This window comes from Dunckerocampus dactyliophorus, chromosome 2 (assembly GCF_027744805.1).
Source record: "Dunckerocampus dactyliophorus isolate RoL2022-P2 chromosome 2, RoL_Ddac_1.1, whole genome shotgun sequence".
Lineage (NCBI taxonomy): Eukaryota > Metazoa > Chordata > Actinopteri > Syngnathiformes > Syngnathidae > Dunckerocampus > Dunckerocampus dactyliophorus.
Genome location: NC_072820.1, coordinates 12,662,501 through 12,678,451, shown reverse-complemented (window position 1 = coordinate 12,678,451; position 15,951 = coordinate 12,662,501). Strand labels below are relative to the sequence as shown.

Here is a 15,951-nt window from a genome sequence, read left to right as displayed (position 1 = left end):
AAGAGTCAAATTGCATGTTGAGTACAATAATTTTGTACATGTTGGCAGGTCTGCACTAACATTGAAAGTACTCCCTCCTCTCACGCTCCCTGACAGTTCACTGCCCGCCACACTATTTGAGAAGCACCGCCCCAGACCATCTACTTTAGTGGATTTCAAAGTGTTGCACGGTGAGCCCCCCCTTGGAGAACATAATACGGCTTAGGCCTCCCCTATTTCTTGAAAAACTCATTTTTCTGGCACATATTTTGTGGAGTTTTCTGCTTACCTTAGACTATTTACTCACTAACCATAGGAATAAAAAGTCAGTTGGTGCTACCTTTGATATAATGGAAATTAGCTTCTTTTTTTAAGCTGCACCTTTATTACATTCACATTCAGCATAAATCAGTCGTATCATACAGTACATGTCTTTATGCACGCATCACTGACGCACTAGAAAACATTCCTAAACAGGAGTATAATATTTCATCCATGTACTGTATGCTGGATGTCCACATTAGATGTAAACAGTCCTCCTCCGTGTTGGGGTGTCGTTAAGAGGCTCCCTGAGGGTTGGAAAAATGACGTTAATGTCTCCTCACAAGCATCATATTGTTTGTGAAAGCGCGTATGCATCGAGCAGCTCTCGTCTTACAGCGCAGCAAACACATGATGCGTCACGTTCCTGCAGCAGTTGTGCATCTTTTTCCTGAGTCACGTTCACTGTCTCTCTCTGCCAAATTTCTATGGTGGTGTCCCGCAGGTACAGGCGGGAAGAAGCCGCGTCTATATTATTATTCTCTCTATCTTTGTTCTCCTTTAACATTCACTCCTATTGTTAGGAGAACACTATCATTTTACCGTATGTAAGCCTGTGATGCTGTTACAAGATACACCTCAAGTTGTGAAGCACCACATTGGACGCGTCCAGCCTTTTATCGATTGCTTTCACACATACAACAATCAGCGCCTCTGTCTCAAGCTGTTACGTAAGTCATCGAAAGTTGATTCGCATGAAACTCACCCGCTTTATTTTATGCTTCTTCTCCCTCGAGAGATCACTGAACGGAGAGAGAGAGTGTTATTCAAAAGCTTACTATGTACAATGTTGGGTTTTTAGGACACTTACCCAGGGCAGCATTAAATCCTTTGCAGGGAACTGAGAAGGACATAAAAATGACCGAATGTAAAGAAACAATTTGTAGTAATTGGACCTTAACATGACAGCTTAAAACTATAGTGATGGTACACTGGCTTGTAATAAGTAGACGCCCCTCTGTAGAAGTCTGTCATGTTAATGTAGCAGCCAGGATACACAGTATTTCAATGTGTTTGCATTAGCATCAAAGCTAACATTACTGTGTGTTGTTGTGTGCAGTGTTTGTACAAACCTTGCTGCACACTAAAATGATCAGACAATATTTACATGACTGTATTTGTTGGTGTGAGCTCACTCTTTTACTCCTGAACCGCTGCAGACAAAAGAGTGAAAACTGAAAAATATGCACCCCTACTGCGTTGCCTGTGCTAGCATTTTTCTGACAAACACACCATATGGTGGCGCTATTATTAAGCCCCAAAGTTTGACTGCAAACCTCGTGCTGACTTGAAATTTCTCACACAGCTAAATGTGCTGACCTGACCGTGAATTTCCACAAAGTAGGATTCCTTATTTAGAAATTGAATATTTTTATAGAGCACAGAAAACCTGTTTATGACCTTCTAAATACGGTTTGTAACGTTATTTCTCTAGACATGAAATAACACCCCATTTACACTCGTATTACCTAATATAGTAGACATAACAAGAGTAAATAAGCCATTTAAGACATAAATAAGACTCATGCTTGTGTGTGTAGCTATAAATGTGGAAGCAGAGTGAGTGGCGGACAGGAAATTAGGTTAGGGGTTTAAAGTTGGGTTTCATCTTGCCGTGGGCTATAGCCACAACAGTAGCCCGTGTTTTAATTAGGGACTTTTATTAGGGATCATTTTGCTTGTTGTGAGATAATTAAATAAATTTTAAAAAAAAGTCTGTTGTTCCGCCGATCAAGACTGTAGTAGTATTACTGACACCTAGTGACTAGTGTAGAATACTACATATCATCAACGTCTGAATGCGTCTTCTGAATGCCTTATATGTGTATTTTAGTTCATTTAGCCATTTTTATGTTTGGAAAAGTCTAATTTAGGCAAAAAATATGTAACATTTGCATATGCATTTTTTTCTTTTTACTAATTATAGGCTATATTAAACATGCAATGCAGAGGCTATGGGATCACTGCAGGGATGCAAGAGATGGCCGCCGCTTTAAACTAAGCATGCTGCGGCGCTACCTCGTTAGCCTCCAATTTACTTATTCTAAACTTAAGAAAGTGTTTCAAACGGAGTGGACAAAGAGAACTACAAAGTAAGAAGCCAAAAGCTTACCACTTCCACACGGAACGGGAGGAGAACTTATTTTTACTATGTCACGTCAGAAATGCCATGGCTGACTAGATGCAGTGTGAAGGTAATGTAATCTAATGTGATGTCTCATCAGTGTAACATTACTGGTGCCTTGTGGCCAGAATACTACAATTTATTATTTTTATTATCTTTTATTTTAATTTTTATAATAGTCCATAGTGAACCATGAAACAACGATCATTAATTAATTATTTTTCGGGAAAAAAACCATGATAGACTGAGGGAGCGATATTCAAACCGCAATGCAGAGAGGAACGACTTGATTTATGAGTCTGCATGATCCAGCTCACCTGAGTATGTCCTCTGCTGACAGAAGCTCACTTTGACGCCGTCAGCTCCAACTGGTGCCGCCACCACTGTGTAGACATCCCCGCATGTTTCCTCCTGGATGTCGCAATATTTGTTGTTGGCAGCCGCCAGGCAAGTGTAGTTGGCCACAGTCCCGTACAGCTCCACCACGTGCTGCTGGACCTGAGAGCTCCAGGATGTGCGCCAGTACACCCTTAGGGAGTTGTTGGCCCAGCGGTATAGTTTGACATTGGTCGGGCAGCAGGCACCTAAGACAAGGTAAAGAGGATGATGGAGTATATACAGTAGTGCGGAGTGAATAATGTGGATTGTCCTCACTTGATGAGAAGCCATGGTATTTGCACTCAGACATGTGTCCAGTGCTGCTGATGGCTTCCAGGGTGACACTGTAGTTAGTACCGCAAGTGATACATCCCATCAAGCAGTGGATGTCCATAGTGTGACACTTGGCGTGTCCACGTGGTGATGTCAGTGTGGCAATGAAGGAATGGGCTCCATGCCCAGCTGACCATGTCACGTTGGTCATAGCCTGTGTGACCTGGCTCACGTTCATGGACGTGGGGCAGCAAGGACCTGGGAAAGATGCAATGTGGTCACCATAGCCAAAATGCATTACTGCATAGTGATCCATCACCTTGTAGTACCTGTTTCTAAAACTTTACTGTATCCGGTTAGACTCGTTCCTGCAGTTGTGGTGGCCACAGCTGTGACATCATATGTCGAACCACAGGGCAACTCCGTTAGCTCACAGGAGCTGTTTCTTCCATGGCAAGTGTGGGTGTCGTAGCGGCCCACAGCAGCGACGGTATAATTTGTATTTTGGTCGTTGGGGGCCGTCAACAGGACTGTGTACGATGAGTGGTTGGACTGCGTCATATTCAGAATATCTGGAGCACAAGGAGCTGCAGGCAGAGAGGAAATTGAAGTTATCAAGTAGTATAAGTAGCTTACCACTAGACAAAATCTGCTAGACATTGTCCTTCAAATGCAATGTGAATTGATGTGTTGATGATTTTTAAAATCGTACTCACACTTAAAAAAATCGACGGAAAGTCAAAGCTAATGATTGAAGTGCTCACAGTGTTCTCTCTGTGCATGAATCGAACTATCGTCATCTCATTACTGAAGAACACAATCTTTTGTCTGTGGATTTGGAATGTTAATGCCAACAATGAAGCAACATGCTTCTCTTACTCGGGACTTGAGTACGACCTCAAAATGTTTCAGTCGAAAGTGAACCAAAAAAGCATGACTCACTCCCTCAATTTGTGTTTTGTTTCGCATTCATTTCGCAATCATGATGCTGAACTCTAGTGGTAAAATAGCAGTCTTGACTTTCTTAAATTTTACCAAAAAAACATCAAAGGAAGACAATATAGCGACATACATTTACATGTAGATGTCAGATTTCCCAGTTTTCTTGAATGCAGCATTTCTCACATGACATTACTGCTTTTCTAACCATGAGCTTGCCTTTGATTTGAACTTGAAAAAAGCTCAATAATTTGAATGCTTGTCTCCCAGCATTTACACAATCATCAAAGCGTGTTGCAGGGACTCATCGATACCTGTCTCGTGAGCGTGTGACATGCAAGTGCGGTTGCACCCTCGTAACTCGCTGCAAGGTGTGACCATCACAGAGTATATTGCATTGCACCTCAAATCCGACAGTGCACAAACAGGCTCTGTGTCATTACAATGGATGGCTTCATCGGCCTGCACTGCGGTTGTCTCGTAAAGCTCTGCCCCTTTGACCGGTGACCATGTGACCTCCAGGGTTTCCGAGGAAACGGATTCTAAAGAAACACCCTCTGGGCAGCATGGAACTGGTGGCGATATTGAGGAATACAGAACAAATTAAAAATTGTATTGCATGTTGGAATATGTAGTGTTATTGATGTATTGCTTAATTTGCAGGCTTGGTCTTACTGGTGGTGTAGTTCTGCACATGTGCATCGGGACTTGAGCCAGCCTGGTTGTAGGGGAAGACGCTGGTGAGGTAGGTGTAACCACACATGCAGAAAAAGTGGCAGCTACTTCCTGTGGTGTTGCAAAACTTCTCGGTACCATCGTCCCGCTTTATGAAGGTCATATAGAACTCCACCAGTGGTACTTCATCCCACACCACTGTGCAGTTGCCAGTGTTAGGCTCCTCCACCCTGATGTTGTCTGGAGGACATGGGTCTAAGACAGGAAGGACAGTTTACAAGCGATGGCAGTCATTTTGAAAGTAGTGTTTTAGTTTACAGACATTTAGGTAACTACAATAAAAGACCGGCAACAATGACTTGTAAGAATGGGCACACAGGCATGTCTACAAGTAATAAACAAATATGACTGCCGTGTTATCAAATACCCATAATGTGTTGTGTTTAACTGGAACGTGTTTTCTGCCTTTGTGGTGTGCAAGATGCACATGGTAACTCTCACATTACCAAAAGAAACACACACTTATGAACACAAGTCTGGGGACACACTTCATCCATCCATCTTCTACACCGCTTATCCTCACTAGGGTTGTGGGTATGCATCCCAGCTGACTTTGGGTGAGAGGCGGGGTACCACTCACTCTCACATTTATACCTATGGACAGTTTGGAGTAACATGCATGTTATGCATGGGGGGGGGGGGGAACATGCAAACTGCACACAGAGATACCCAACCGAGATTCAAACCCAGATCTTCCCGATCTCCTGACTGTGTGGCCAACATGCTAACCATTAGGCCACCCTGCGGCTCTGGGACACACTCCCACACTTCCATTAATTCATCAATCAGAATTTGGACCAATCTAAAGAGTAGATGAAAATTCTCACATACCAAAACCTTTTAGAATGTCTCCCCAAAGGACAATTTATTTTTTTTTAAACTTACCTACATGGCTCATAGCTGTCTGTTTTTCCATTTCTAAACTCAGAAATGAGGATGTCCTGTTCTGAATGTGGCAGTTGGCCAGTTTTATTCAAGAGGAGGTTGGGGGCAGCAAAGTGGGGACTGTTGAGCATAATACTGCTCTAATCAGGTTAGAAATCTAGGGGTAATAATGGACTCAGACCTGAACTTGCAGTACATCCAGAATGCTGCTGCTCGAGTCTGGACTAGATCCAGGAAATATTACCATAATAGTCCAGTGCTGAGATCTCTGCACTGGCTTCCTTTCGCTCATAGAAGAGACTTTAAACAGCTCTGCTTGTGTACATGTCTTTTCATGGTCTTGCGCCAAATTACATCTCTGACATGTTAGAGCCATATGAACCAGCTTGGGCTCTGAGAAGCTCAGGGAGTGGTCTCCTGTGGGTGCCCAGAATCAGGAGAAATCACGGTGAGGCTGCTTTGTTTTATGCTGCCAAAATCTGGAACGGTCTTCCAGAAGATGTGCAACAATCCTTAACTTTGGTAATGTTCAAATGCAGGCTGAAAACACTTCTACACTTCGAAACATTTCATTTCCAAGATAACTTAAATATTCTGTCATTTCATATTAAGCCAGACAATAAAAGGGAACGTGTGCGCAACAACTAGTTTACCGAGGAAGACCTGCGGCACAGCTGCGTTACATTATATACTTTTGAAGAATTCTCAACATGTTTCAGTGCGGGTGTACTCATGGTGTGACAAAAAGGCTCTGGCAGTACACAAGACAAAAATGTTGAGAACACTGATTTAAGTCATCTGGTAGTACCTTGTTTTGACAGTGGAAATCCACCACTACTGTGTTGGCTATGGTATTATTGATATTAGACCCACATGTAACGTAGTCAGCTGGTGGCGAAGGGGTGCTGGGTCCAGCCGAGTTGAAGGCAGTGACAGAGACCGAGTGATTCTGACCACACGTCACAGCACTGATGTAACAGTAGTTATTGGTTGTGGCGGTACAATTTTGGCCGTTGGTGGTCCAAGCCAAGTACTCCTCAGCTCCCTGCACAAACACCCAGTACACAGCGATGCCGAGGGCCCGGCCCTGAGTCACCTGGACGTGGATCACATCTGGACTTGGTGGACCTTAAAGTGAAATCCAAGGGAATGTTAATGGCAAGACTCACTGCAGGGCTGCAGGTACAATTTTTTGGCTTTCTTACGTGTGATCTGGCAGACGGTGAGGTCGTCTCCAGCGCGGCCTTCAGAGTCCCAAGCTGTGCCTTTGATGCAATAGGTGGTCCCTGCCTCAAGGTCACCAAAGGTTAAAGTGTTGTCCGTGGTGTTGACTTTGAGGCGTGAGATGGAGCCCTGCTGGATGACGCAGAGCGAGTAGAGGACGGCGTACTCAACGGGGGACCAGATGACCAGGATGGTGTCACCATCAGGGGAGGTGGAGTTCAACATAGGCGCCATCAGCACTGACAACCAAATAGGCGTTAAAACGAACTCCACCAACGATGTTGTTTTTTAAGAGTTGCAACATAAGAGTCAGCATCCCTGTGATTATATTTCACTGTGTCCTCCCCCAGGGATAGGACAGCGCCTTGTTCTCATGGTTTCTCTTTTCATTTTGTGAAAACGCTAACATTGCAGAGGATGGATACAGTTTCCATCCTTATGCATAGGCTGCAAAGCTTCAAGACGGCCACAATGAGACGTGAAATGGCACACTGCTGTGGCCGGCGGAGTGAGACAAGCTATTGTCCTAAATAAACAACAAATAGGCAGTCTCTTGTACACAGATTAGCATCTTCAGTGAATTGCTTGTAAAGTTTAAGTCTGGCCAAGTGAAAGTGACTGGAAAGGATCATTTCTCATACATTTAACAGTAATACAGTTAGTCCTCATGTTAAATGTCAATGAGAATATGCATGGTAAACATCTATACAACAATCAAGGCCTTACAGTACCTGTTCTGGCCTTAATGGGGTATGAAGGCTGGCTCCGCCCCCCCGCGTTGATAGAGATGATGCTCAGTTTGTAGTGTGTGTATGGATGAAGCTTCACCACGGTGCCCGGGGAACTGCTCACCGTGGTCTCCGAGAAGAAATCGTGGCTCTGTGACACCGCCCTCAAGATGTAGCTGGTCGCACCGACAACCTCAGCGAACTCCACAGTGATGCTGTCGCTGTGCTTGGAGTAGGCCTGCTCAATGCTGGGTACCTCTGGGGCTGCATGATGGATGTAGTCAGACAGTAAACAGGTTCTATCAATTTATCCAGGGTTGCAGGGAGCTGGAGCCTACCCCAGCTGACTTTAAGGAAAGGTTAGCCAGGTTGCCATCAGAAACTGTCAACAGACAAAAGGCTTAGAACGCACCTTATTCATTTAAAGGTCCCCTACTAATTATGTTCTAACAGTAATATGTGTCTCTAGAGCCCGTTTATGACCACCAAACTCCTCTTTTGAGAGAAAAGGTGTCACTTTTGAAGTTCTGTGTTTTTATATGTCATAAACATAAACACAAAAACCCTACTTCCTTGTGGACATGATACTGCCTCTGACCCGCACCATGTACATGCCCACCAATTCATAGCTTGGTAAAAAAAAAAAATCAGGCCTTGCCTCACATCTTAAAATAAAACCTAGCGCTCAGCCAACTATCCAATAGTCAGGTACAAACATGGGAGCTGTACGTTTGATCATTTTGTCTTTCTTGTGCGACTACGCTAACCTAGCATGATGTCGCTCACCTAGCTATGCTGGTGTTACGTTTGTGTCCTCCTGTCCCGTTCCTTAAAGGTAAAGTTCAGATTTTTTGACATGAAGGTGTATGACATCCGCATCAGCAGTGTAGTGTATCAACAGTAACTTACCCCCCACTTTGCTCCGAAAGCAGAGTTCTGGTCCGATTTCGGTGATGAGGAACGTAGTTCTGGTTAGTTGCTGGGGTCACTTAAGTAAAGAATTTGGCTTCTCAAAGCAATATGCATTGAAAACAGTAATACATTTGCATTACAAAACTGTTGCTAACAATTTTTTTGTTTTTTTTTGTTAGATGGCTAGATTTTGGACAACACATTGTAAAACATTATTGTGGGACCTCAGACTGAACTTGTTGAAAAACAGTATTTTATGGGACCTTTAATAAATCAATCAGGCGTAAGACTAAACTACTTTATTTCACTTAAAGCTCAATTCTACATCAAGACATTTCATACTTCTTGGAAACAGTGTAGGGAAGGCCCTTACTGTTTCCCAGTGCATTAACGCAAGACATACTCCAAGTCTTCCCAGAAGACTTAGATTTCTGCAAAGGGAGATCAGTTCCATATATAAGGACCAGACGTCCTTATGCTTTTGCACATATTTTATACCTGAATTATCAATCAGAAGAGCGAGGGTTGTGTTCACTGACCTGTCAACTCTTCAGTCTCTGCACTGCTCAGCACGTTGAGGGCATCGTCCATGGCCTCAAAGTGCATGGTGTACACTGTGTTTGGTGACAGAGAGTTGACCGAGCCCATCACCGTGTCACCACTGAACTGAACAAAAACGGAACGCTCTGGAGAGCTTTTGGGTGTCGCTGTGATCTTGTAGGACGTGGCGCCACTATGTCCTGTCCACTGCATGGTCATACTTTTGGATGTGACCGTGAACACAGTGAAAGTGATGTCTGAAGGAATCAAAGATATGAAGGGAATTTGCATTTAGTGTGGAACAGTCTAGGGTATATTTTTATGTCGGAAAATAAGATTTTTATTGTTTTTTACCATTTTCAGCCGTGCATATCTGAAAATGACAAAAACAATCAGATCAATAAACTAGTGATACACTGCATTTGCAGCATTTTCAAGGGCTAGGTTAGAAAGATATTATCCTGAAGTAAACTATGCCCTGTGCACAAGAGATGGAGCGGGCTGCACATTGCTTTCACTCAACACACATTTCAGGTATTTCTTTCAAGTTGGAATGAATTTGTCCATTGAGGTCAGGGTGTGCATGCCACACACACTTGTTGAAAGACGTGACAATCAAAAGAGCCTGTGTTCACAACCACAACGCTATGCAATATTGGTTTATGACGTTAAAGAGCACAAAACTACAACTCACTCATGTGGGCTCTCTTGTTTTCTTGTTTGCTTCTTTGTTTTAAGAGACAATCATCGCTTACCTGTTTCATCGTCAGGAAAATCAAAAGTTTCCATGTCTTTTCCATTTCAGACTCGTAGGCAAGATGAATGTTTTTGTTTTTGTTCAAAATGATTTAAACCAAGCTTAAATCTTTCTCTCTTTTCTCTGTACTCACTATCCCTCTGATGAGCCGACAGGTGCTTTATTGTTTCTGCAAATACCAAAGAGCCCAAAGGCTGAAACTCCTCCCCCCAGGGGGGCTTGGGTGGCCTATCCACGTGAGACGAGGAAAGCTCATCTTTCTTAGATGGGAATGTACATTAAAAAAAAGACTTCTTATGTACAGTTAACCTTTTATTGCGCTATATTGAAATACTTGGAAATGCTATTGTGGCAGAGCATGTTACAAGATTTTTATTTTTATTATTAGCAAGGGCAGCAATAGCTCATTTTATAAGGACTTGGGCTTTGAAATTGGAGGGTCCCTGTTTATTTTCTTTTGTAATTTGAAGCATTGACATTGTCGAATTCATCATAGTACTTACTTAAAGTGAAGGGATCATGCTCTGCTTCAGAATATCGTAATACATGTTATAATTCACGTTTCCCTCAATGAACCGCAGCTTCCCAGTGCTGGCACTACTCATGTAGCCCCAGGCCATGACACTACCACCACCATGCTTGACTGGAGGCAACAGACAATTATCTTGCTACTCACTTTTGATGCCAACTATTTAGACAATAATGGCTGTGTGTCGACTCATTTTCACTGGATAGTAAATGCATACAAGCTGTACACTGACTACTCTAAGTATATCCAAGTTTAATTTCTATAGTATTGTCCCTTGAGAATATAGAATTACAGTAAATAGGTTGTGGAAATGGGGGGGTTCAGGGTTGTACTCACTTTTGGGAGATGCTGGAGGAGACTCACCTTAGGTAACCACATACAGTAAACCTGTTTGGGAGCTTTTGAATAACTTCATATAAGGTAGTATGCTAGAACGCAAAAAATATGTACAATACAATTACGTAGGTCAAGTTCAACTAGCATGTTAGCCAGTATAAGGATTATCTTTATAAACTCGAGTTGTTGATACAGCTTTTGTATTTGATCACAGTAGATGGTGCAGGTGTACCGAACACAGTATAATATAATATTATATTCATTTGTGGCAAAGTGTCTGTATTGTGATGGGTGTGCATTATGGAGGCTGTTATTGTCCATGAGAAGCTGATCAAATTTAACTTCACATAACTGAATCAGATACACCATTCAAAGCACAGAAGTTGGTATCAGATGGTCCAAAACACATTGTTCTAAGAGCAGATTTTATTGAGTTTAATTAATTACAAGAAATGTTTGGCATGTACTGTAGTTGCAAAGTCACGCTTCAATCAGACCAGTGTGTCAAAAGCCTTCAGGTTAGTGAACATTAAATACCTACTGTAAACTATTGTCCTGAGGCATTCCGGAATATTGTTTGGATACATCCCCTTACCCGATACCCCCTTAAGAACAACAGTAGAACTTGATAACCTCACACAAACACACAACACATCGCATCACCAACAGACTTTGGCAGAGACAGGAGTGGAACCACAAAGCAAACAAACCCGACACAAACCCCGTAAGAGGACACGTTTAGCGCTCACAGGCCTGCATGAGGACGGCCATTGGAAACGTAGCTAGGGGGACTGAAGTTGATATTCATTTGAATTCAAGACAAGGGCGGGATTTACCTGAAATGTTATATTGACTACATGACCCACTTTTTAATTTGATTCATCTTTATCACTTTACCCCTGCAGCTTATTGCATGTATTCTATAGCAAACCATTGGGAAGCATATTTAATTATTATTACACACTTCTTGTGCAGCTTTGTACATGGAGTTGCCCTGTTCCTCCTCAGTATGTAATTTAAATGCAGAAATACAAGTGAAATATCCACTTTTGTGGACTTGTTTTTGTGAAACTTAGCTATTTTATTTATTATATGTTGTTGATCTTTATATATGCAGTCGCCATGTTCCTCCTAAGTTTGTGTACAGTACAAATGAAATATCTAATTGTATGGTTTATACTGGTATTTTATTTTTACGGTACTTTATTGACCTTTGTATGTGTAGATGTTCCTTCTCAGTTTGTGCTCTGAAATCAAAAATATAAGTGAAATATCTACATTTGTGATCTTGTTTTGTGTAGTTTCAAAAAGTGGGCCATGCCAGTTGAGACCAGTTGAGGATCAATGTACTAAGAAGCCAGTAAAGTGCGTGATTTTGTGGTTTCCAAAGCAATAACAGGGATCATATTCTCCATAAAAGTTTTTTTTTTTTTACGTCAAATTATTCCGATTGATTCAAACAAACGTGAAATTGTGACTGAAAGCAAGCTATTCTATTCTTCTGTATTCCAAACAGAGAGTGAAAGTGTTGGGTATTAGAATGGCTTCAACAAAAGATAGATTTCACTTATAATAATTATAATCCTAATAATCATTAAATACTGTAAGATATATTGTGCACTACCTAGGGATAGGCTCCAGCACACCCCTGTGAGCCTAATGAGGACAAGCCGTATAGAAAATGAATGAATGAATATTACGCACTAGCTAAAGAAATAAGTCTTTAGTGGTCCTATGTGTTCTCTGTGTTAAGTGATGTGTTGTGTCCTGCCTCCTACTGGCTTAATGTTGCACACTCTCCTGCGGCAAGAGTTGAGCTTTGACCAGGTCGGCTGTTAGTCTCTTGACCATGCGGTCGGTTTTCCTCTTCATGTCGCGGGCTGCCTTGAGAGCCTGGTCCAGAGGCCTGTTCATCTTCTCTTCCTTTAAACAAAAAGAGAGGATCATGATGTTGTAGAATGTAGATGGTTGCAAAGTCATGATAATATGAGCAGCGATGAGGAAATAACACCTTGCTTCCTGTCCGGAAGTTGCCAGCCCTTGGGAATGCTGATCCTGGAGACAGTGTCTGCTGAAAGTACACATTGCTGGGTAGGAGTGCTGTGTCCGACTGGGTGGAATGCTTCCGGGGATGGGACACGGAATGAACAGGTGGTTCCCTCACTTTGTAGCTGAATATAACAGGAATGTGTAGTTTAAGTCTTGTTTTTCGTGATGATATTGTTGTGACTCAGTCGTGCTTACCTTGCAGGTAGACTGCAGGAGGAGGCATAGCCGACCTGGAGAAGGGGTCTCTGGGTGGACAGAGGCAATGGGACAGACCATCCTTCCATGGTGGCCACTGGTGCAGAAAAAATGCGGTATTTGCACAGTAATACACATCATACAATTTATGCCGTATAAAATAGTCTTTACTGATAAGTAAGGAAATTATGGAAGCCCGTTTCCACCACTGAAAGAAAAAAATATCCCACTGGTATGTCATAATTATGAGATAAAAAGTTGAAATTATGAGATAAAGTTGTAATTATGAGACAAAAAGTTGAAATTACGAGATAAAACATCGTAATTAAAAGATAAAGTCGTAATTATGAGATGAAAAGTCATAATTATGAGATGAAAAGTCATAATTATGAGAAAAAAAGTCAAAATTACGAGATAAAAATCCATAATTATGAAATAGGAAAGTCATATTTATGTGATAAAAACTCAAAATTATGAGATACAAACTGCTCATCATGAAATTTCGACTTTTTTTTTTATCTCATAATCACAACCTTCTTATCTATGATTGACTTTTTATCTCATAATTTTGACTTCTCATAATTTCGACTTTTTTACTAATAAAAGTGCGTTTTCACACATATATGTTTCTTATATACATTTTTTAAAAATTCTTTTAACATATATATATTTTTTGTTTTTATAACCTGTTTTTTGTATGTTTATGTTTAATTGTCAAATGCTGAGCAACAAAGAGCACAGATGACATCATGGTGTTCTCAGGCTGATAGAAGATAGAACAGACAGAACAGTCGCTATATAGAGCAGTCGCTATATAGAGCAGTCGCTTCTTGTTTCAGCAGGTAGTGCACTTCATTTTTGCCAATCAATTCCACATAATTGACACAATTCTTAATAATCTAATTGACTGATAGAATTGATTATGCCTGTCTCCAATACCTACCCATTATACGAAAAAAAAATCAGCGTAACGTGCTGTATTAAATTTAGAAAAATGCAAATAAACAATAAGGAGGTCATAATATTGTCACTTACTCTGTGTCCTGTGTTTGGAATTATTGTGTCTTTCTTCCTTCAAACGAGAGTTCATGGGCCCAGACGTGATTACATCTGATACTTGGGGAGCAGAACAAACCCGATGCAAATGATATCCAAGTATATTATGTTATGTACTGTATGCGCTAGAACACACAGTAACTAACCACCATTAGCTTGCAGCTTCTCCTGAAACTGGCCTGAAATTGAATTGACTCTGTCGCCTCCCACAGGAGGACTGTGGAAGTGCAGCATCATCTGAGAGCAGGATGCGTCGCCACTGTCTGTCCCTGGGGAAACCACAATGTAAGTACTAGAGAGAGATGGATTTTTTTTAATGTACTGAGATGGTGGAGAACCTTTGCTCTTGCTTGGGTCCATATCTGTTGAAATCCAGTCGTCTAGTCTTAACTGACTGGTTTGCCGCTGCCTACCAAAGGTTACAATAATACTGTAACATTTACTAATACATTCTGCGTTTATTAAGCTAAATGGGTCTGCTAGTCTACCTACCTGGTTGGCTTATGGCGGGTCCTTGGTCTACTATTGTACCTACGCTCTTGCCTGTACTTGGAGGCCAGGTAATCCATCTTCTGTGCCAGTTGAGGAAGTTGGACCAGGCCTTCTTCTAGATCCTTTTTCAGCTTAGATACCTCTGCCTGTAAGTCTTGGATAGCCTCACTGGACACACACAGCATGCATGTTTACTGGAAAAAAGACACATTTTAATGGGTGTGAGGTCTTACTAACCTATTACAAGAGCACAGTTGACGTTCTTTCTGTTCTCTATCCATGGCAGTACTCAGGATGGGTTCACAGGCGTAGTGATTGCTTGCATCAGGGCCTGTTGAGGTCATAGAGGAAGAAAATGTAAAGACTTATGGTGACTATAATATTGAGAATGAACTCACCTTGGAGCTTGACTGAGTCTTTAGTGGTACTTTGCACCCACAGATCCACTAGATCTGCTTGGACTGGTGAATTGGCGCTGGTCCCCTGGCACCTGTTCACGTTTGATGGATGGATGGTTGTCTGTAGGTTGAGGGAGGAGCCTTCACTGTCTGAGGTACTAAGTCCATCACTGTGCACTCTGCAAAAGGGCTTTCATAGAGTTAGGAACTAAAACATTGCTGTGGAATTTAGATTAATTACATTCATAATTAAATTAATGAATTAATCAATTAGAACACCCCATGGGTGACATTTGTGGCGCCCTCTACGGGTTGTGACCAAAATGCTGCGATACAGATATCCCCATAATCATGAGATGAATGGTCAATGACTTATGGGCAATTAATTACTCCAATTAAATCCAACCCGTGCCCCTGCAAAGACGTTTTTCTTAAAGATGGATAAAGATAAAGATGTTTTTCAACCAATCTTACTCAAATTTTACACACGTGTGCTTGCCAGTCGCCTAAATGTGAGTACCAAATTTCATGCTGATTTGGTTAAAGTTACAACGGATGTTTTCTACAGTGTGTCGAGCTTTTCAAGTAATTCTGACTTCTGGGGTCAAACTTGTATTGCATTGCATGTGGTGTATTTGTCAAGAAAATAATAGCATAGGTGACACATTCGAGGTGCAGGTTATGACAAATTTTCACCCCTTTGTATGCAGAGGTTCAGGAGTAGAAGAATTACCTTCCACAAACAAATACATACGGTCATGTGAGGAAAGGACATTTGCTAACATCCTGGTGGCTTTGTACCTTTCTGTGGGAGGGCTAGGCTGTAATGTTCCACTGGATTGATTCAAGTAGGAGCTCCCAAAACCACTGTCTGTCTCTCTGCAAACAATCCCCTAAAAAAGAAAGCAGTAAATGTTTACTTCTAGGGGTCAAAAACATGCAAACAAACACATTAGGTATAAATACCTGTGATCGTAATGGTGAGCATGCATCAGAGGAAGAGGAGACCTCCACAACAAGACTAACACCATCCACAAGGTCACATTCTGGGTTCGGGTTCAGACCACCACCCTGGGTACCACTACATTAAGAATGTTTAC

The 15,951-nt window shown here is 41.8% G+C and overlaps 2 protein-coding genes and 1 long non-coding RNA gene across 5 annotated transcripts in view; 1 reads left to right on the top strand and 2 right to left on the bottom strand.

The window, feature by feature from the left end:
- Positions 1-471: 471 nt before the first annotated feature.
- fndc7a (fibronectin type III domain containing 7a) lies at positions 472-9,881 on the bottom strand. 2 transcript variants are annotated; one of them, XM_054767944.1, is made up of 14 exons: positions 9,795-9,881; positions 9,394-9,412; positions 9,039-9,296; positions 7,591-7,851; positions 6,841-7,098; positions 6,509-6,763; positions 4,691-4,945; positions 4,330-4,587; positions 3,406-3,663; positions 3,080-3,334; positions 2,743-3,009; positions 1,112-1,141; positions 1,007-1,043; positions 472-548 (listed from the first exon to the last, which is right to left on the bottom strand). In XM_054767944.1, exons 1-13 carry the CDS (start codon positions 9,837-9,839, stop codon positions 1,012-1,014), a joined length of 2,451 nt encoding a protein of 816 aa, XP_054623919.1. In that variant the 5' UTR covers positions 9,840-9,881; the 3' UTR covers positions 472-548; positions 1,007-1,011. The 2 variants fall into 2 exon arrangements, with proteins under 2 accessions (XP_054623919.1, XP_054623920.1); XM_054767945.1 differs by having other exon boundaries at positions 4,459-4,587.
- Positions 9,882-11,085: 1,204 nt separating this feature from the next.
- Positions 11,086-15,951, bottom strand: part of LOC129176666 (uncharacterized) — an 18,644-nt gene continuing 13,778 nt past the window's right edge. The window contains exons 12-22 of one of the 2 annotated variants that reach the window (XM_054766936.1): positions 15,818-15,932; positions 15,653-15,744; positions 14,852-15,030; positions 14,691-14,784; positions 14,454-14,621; positions 14,300-14,370; positions 14,108-14,230; positions 13,941-14,021; positions 12,906-13,002; positions 12,673-12,832; positions 11,086-12,584 (exon numbers count right to left, since the gene is read on the bottom strand). In XM_054766936.1, the coding sequence (XP_054622911.1) occupies positions 12,444-12,584; positions 12,673-12,832; positions 12,906-13,002; positions 13,941-14,021; positions 14,108-14,230; positions 14,300-14,370; positions 14,454-14,621; positions 14,691-14,784; positions 14,852-15,030; positions 15,653-15,744; positions 15,818-15,932 (1,321 nt within the window). In that variant the 3' untranslated portion in view covers positions 11,086-12,443. The remainder of the gene's footprint in view (positions 12,585-12,672; positions 12,833-12,905; positions 13,003-13,940; positions 14,022-14,107; positions 14,231-14,299; positions 14,371-14,453; positions 14,622-14,690; positions 14,785-14,851; positions 15,031-15,652; positions 15,745-15,817; positions 15,933-15,951) is intronic. The other variant, XM_054766937.1, reaches the window with a different exon arrangement.
- Positions 14,305-15,448, top strand: LOC129176670 (uncharacterized). Its single transcript, XR_008569488.1, has 3 exons — positions 14,305-14,601; positions 14,740-14,810; positions 14,895-15,448. It is a non-coding gene; the product is annotated as an uncharacterized LOC129176670 (long non-coding RNA).

Excerpts from the sequence above, each read along its gene's own strand:
- fndc7a (XM_054767944.1), bottom strand. The coding sequence starts at position 9,839 with ATGGAAAAGACATGGAAACTTTTGATTTTCCTGACGATGAAACAG. Across the intron at positions 3,335-3,405 it reads CAGTAAAGTTTTAGAAACAG|GTCCTTGCTGCCCCACGTCC; the intron begins GTACTACAAGGT and ends CATCTTTCCCAG. Across the intron at positions 1,142-2,742 it reads TCAGCAGAGGACATACTCAG|TTCCCTGCAAAGGATTTAAT; the intron begins GTGAGCTGGATC and ends TGTCCTTCTCAG.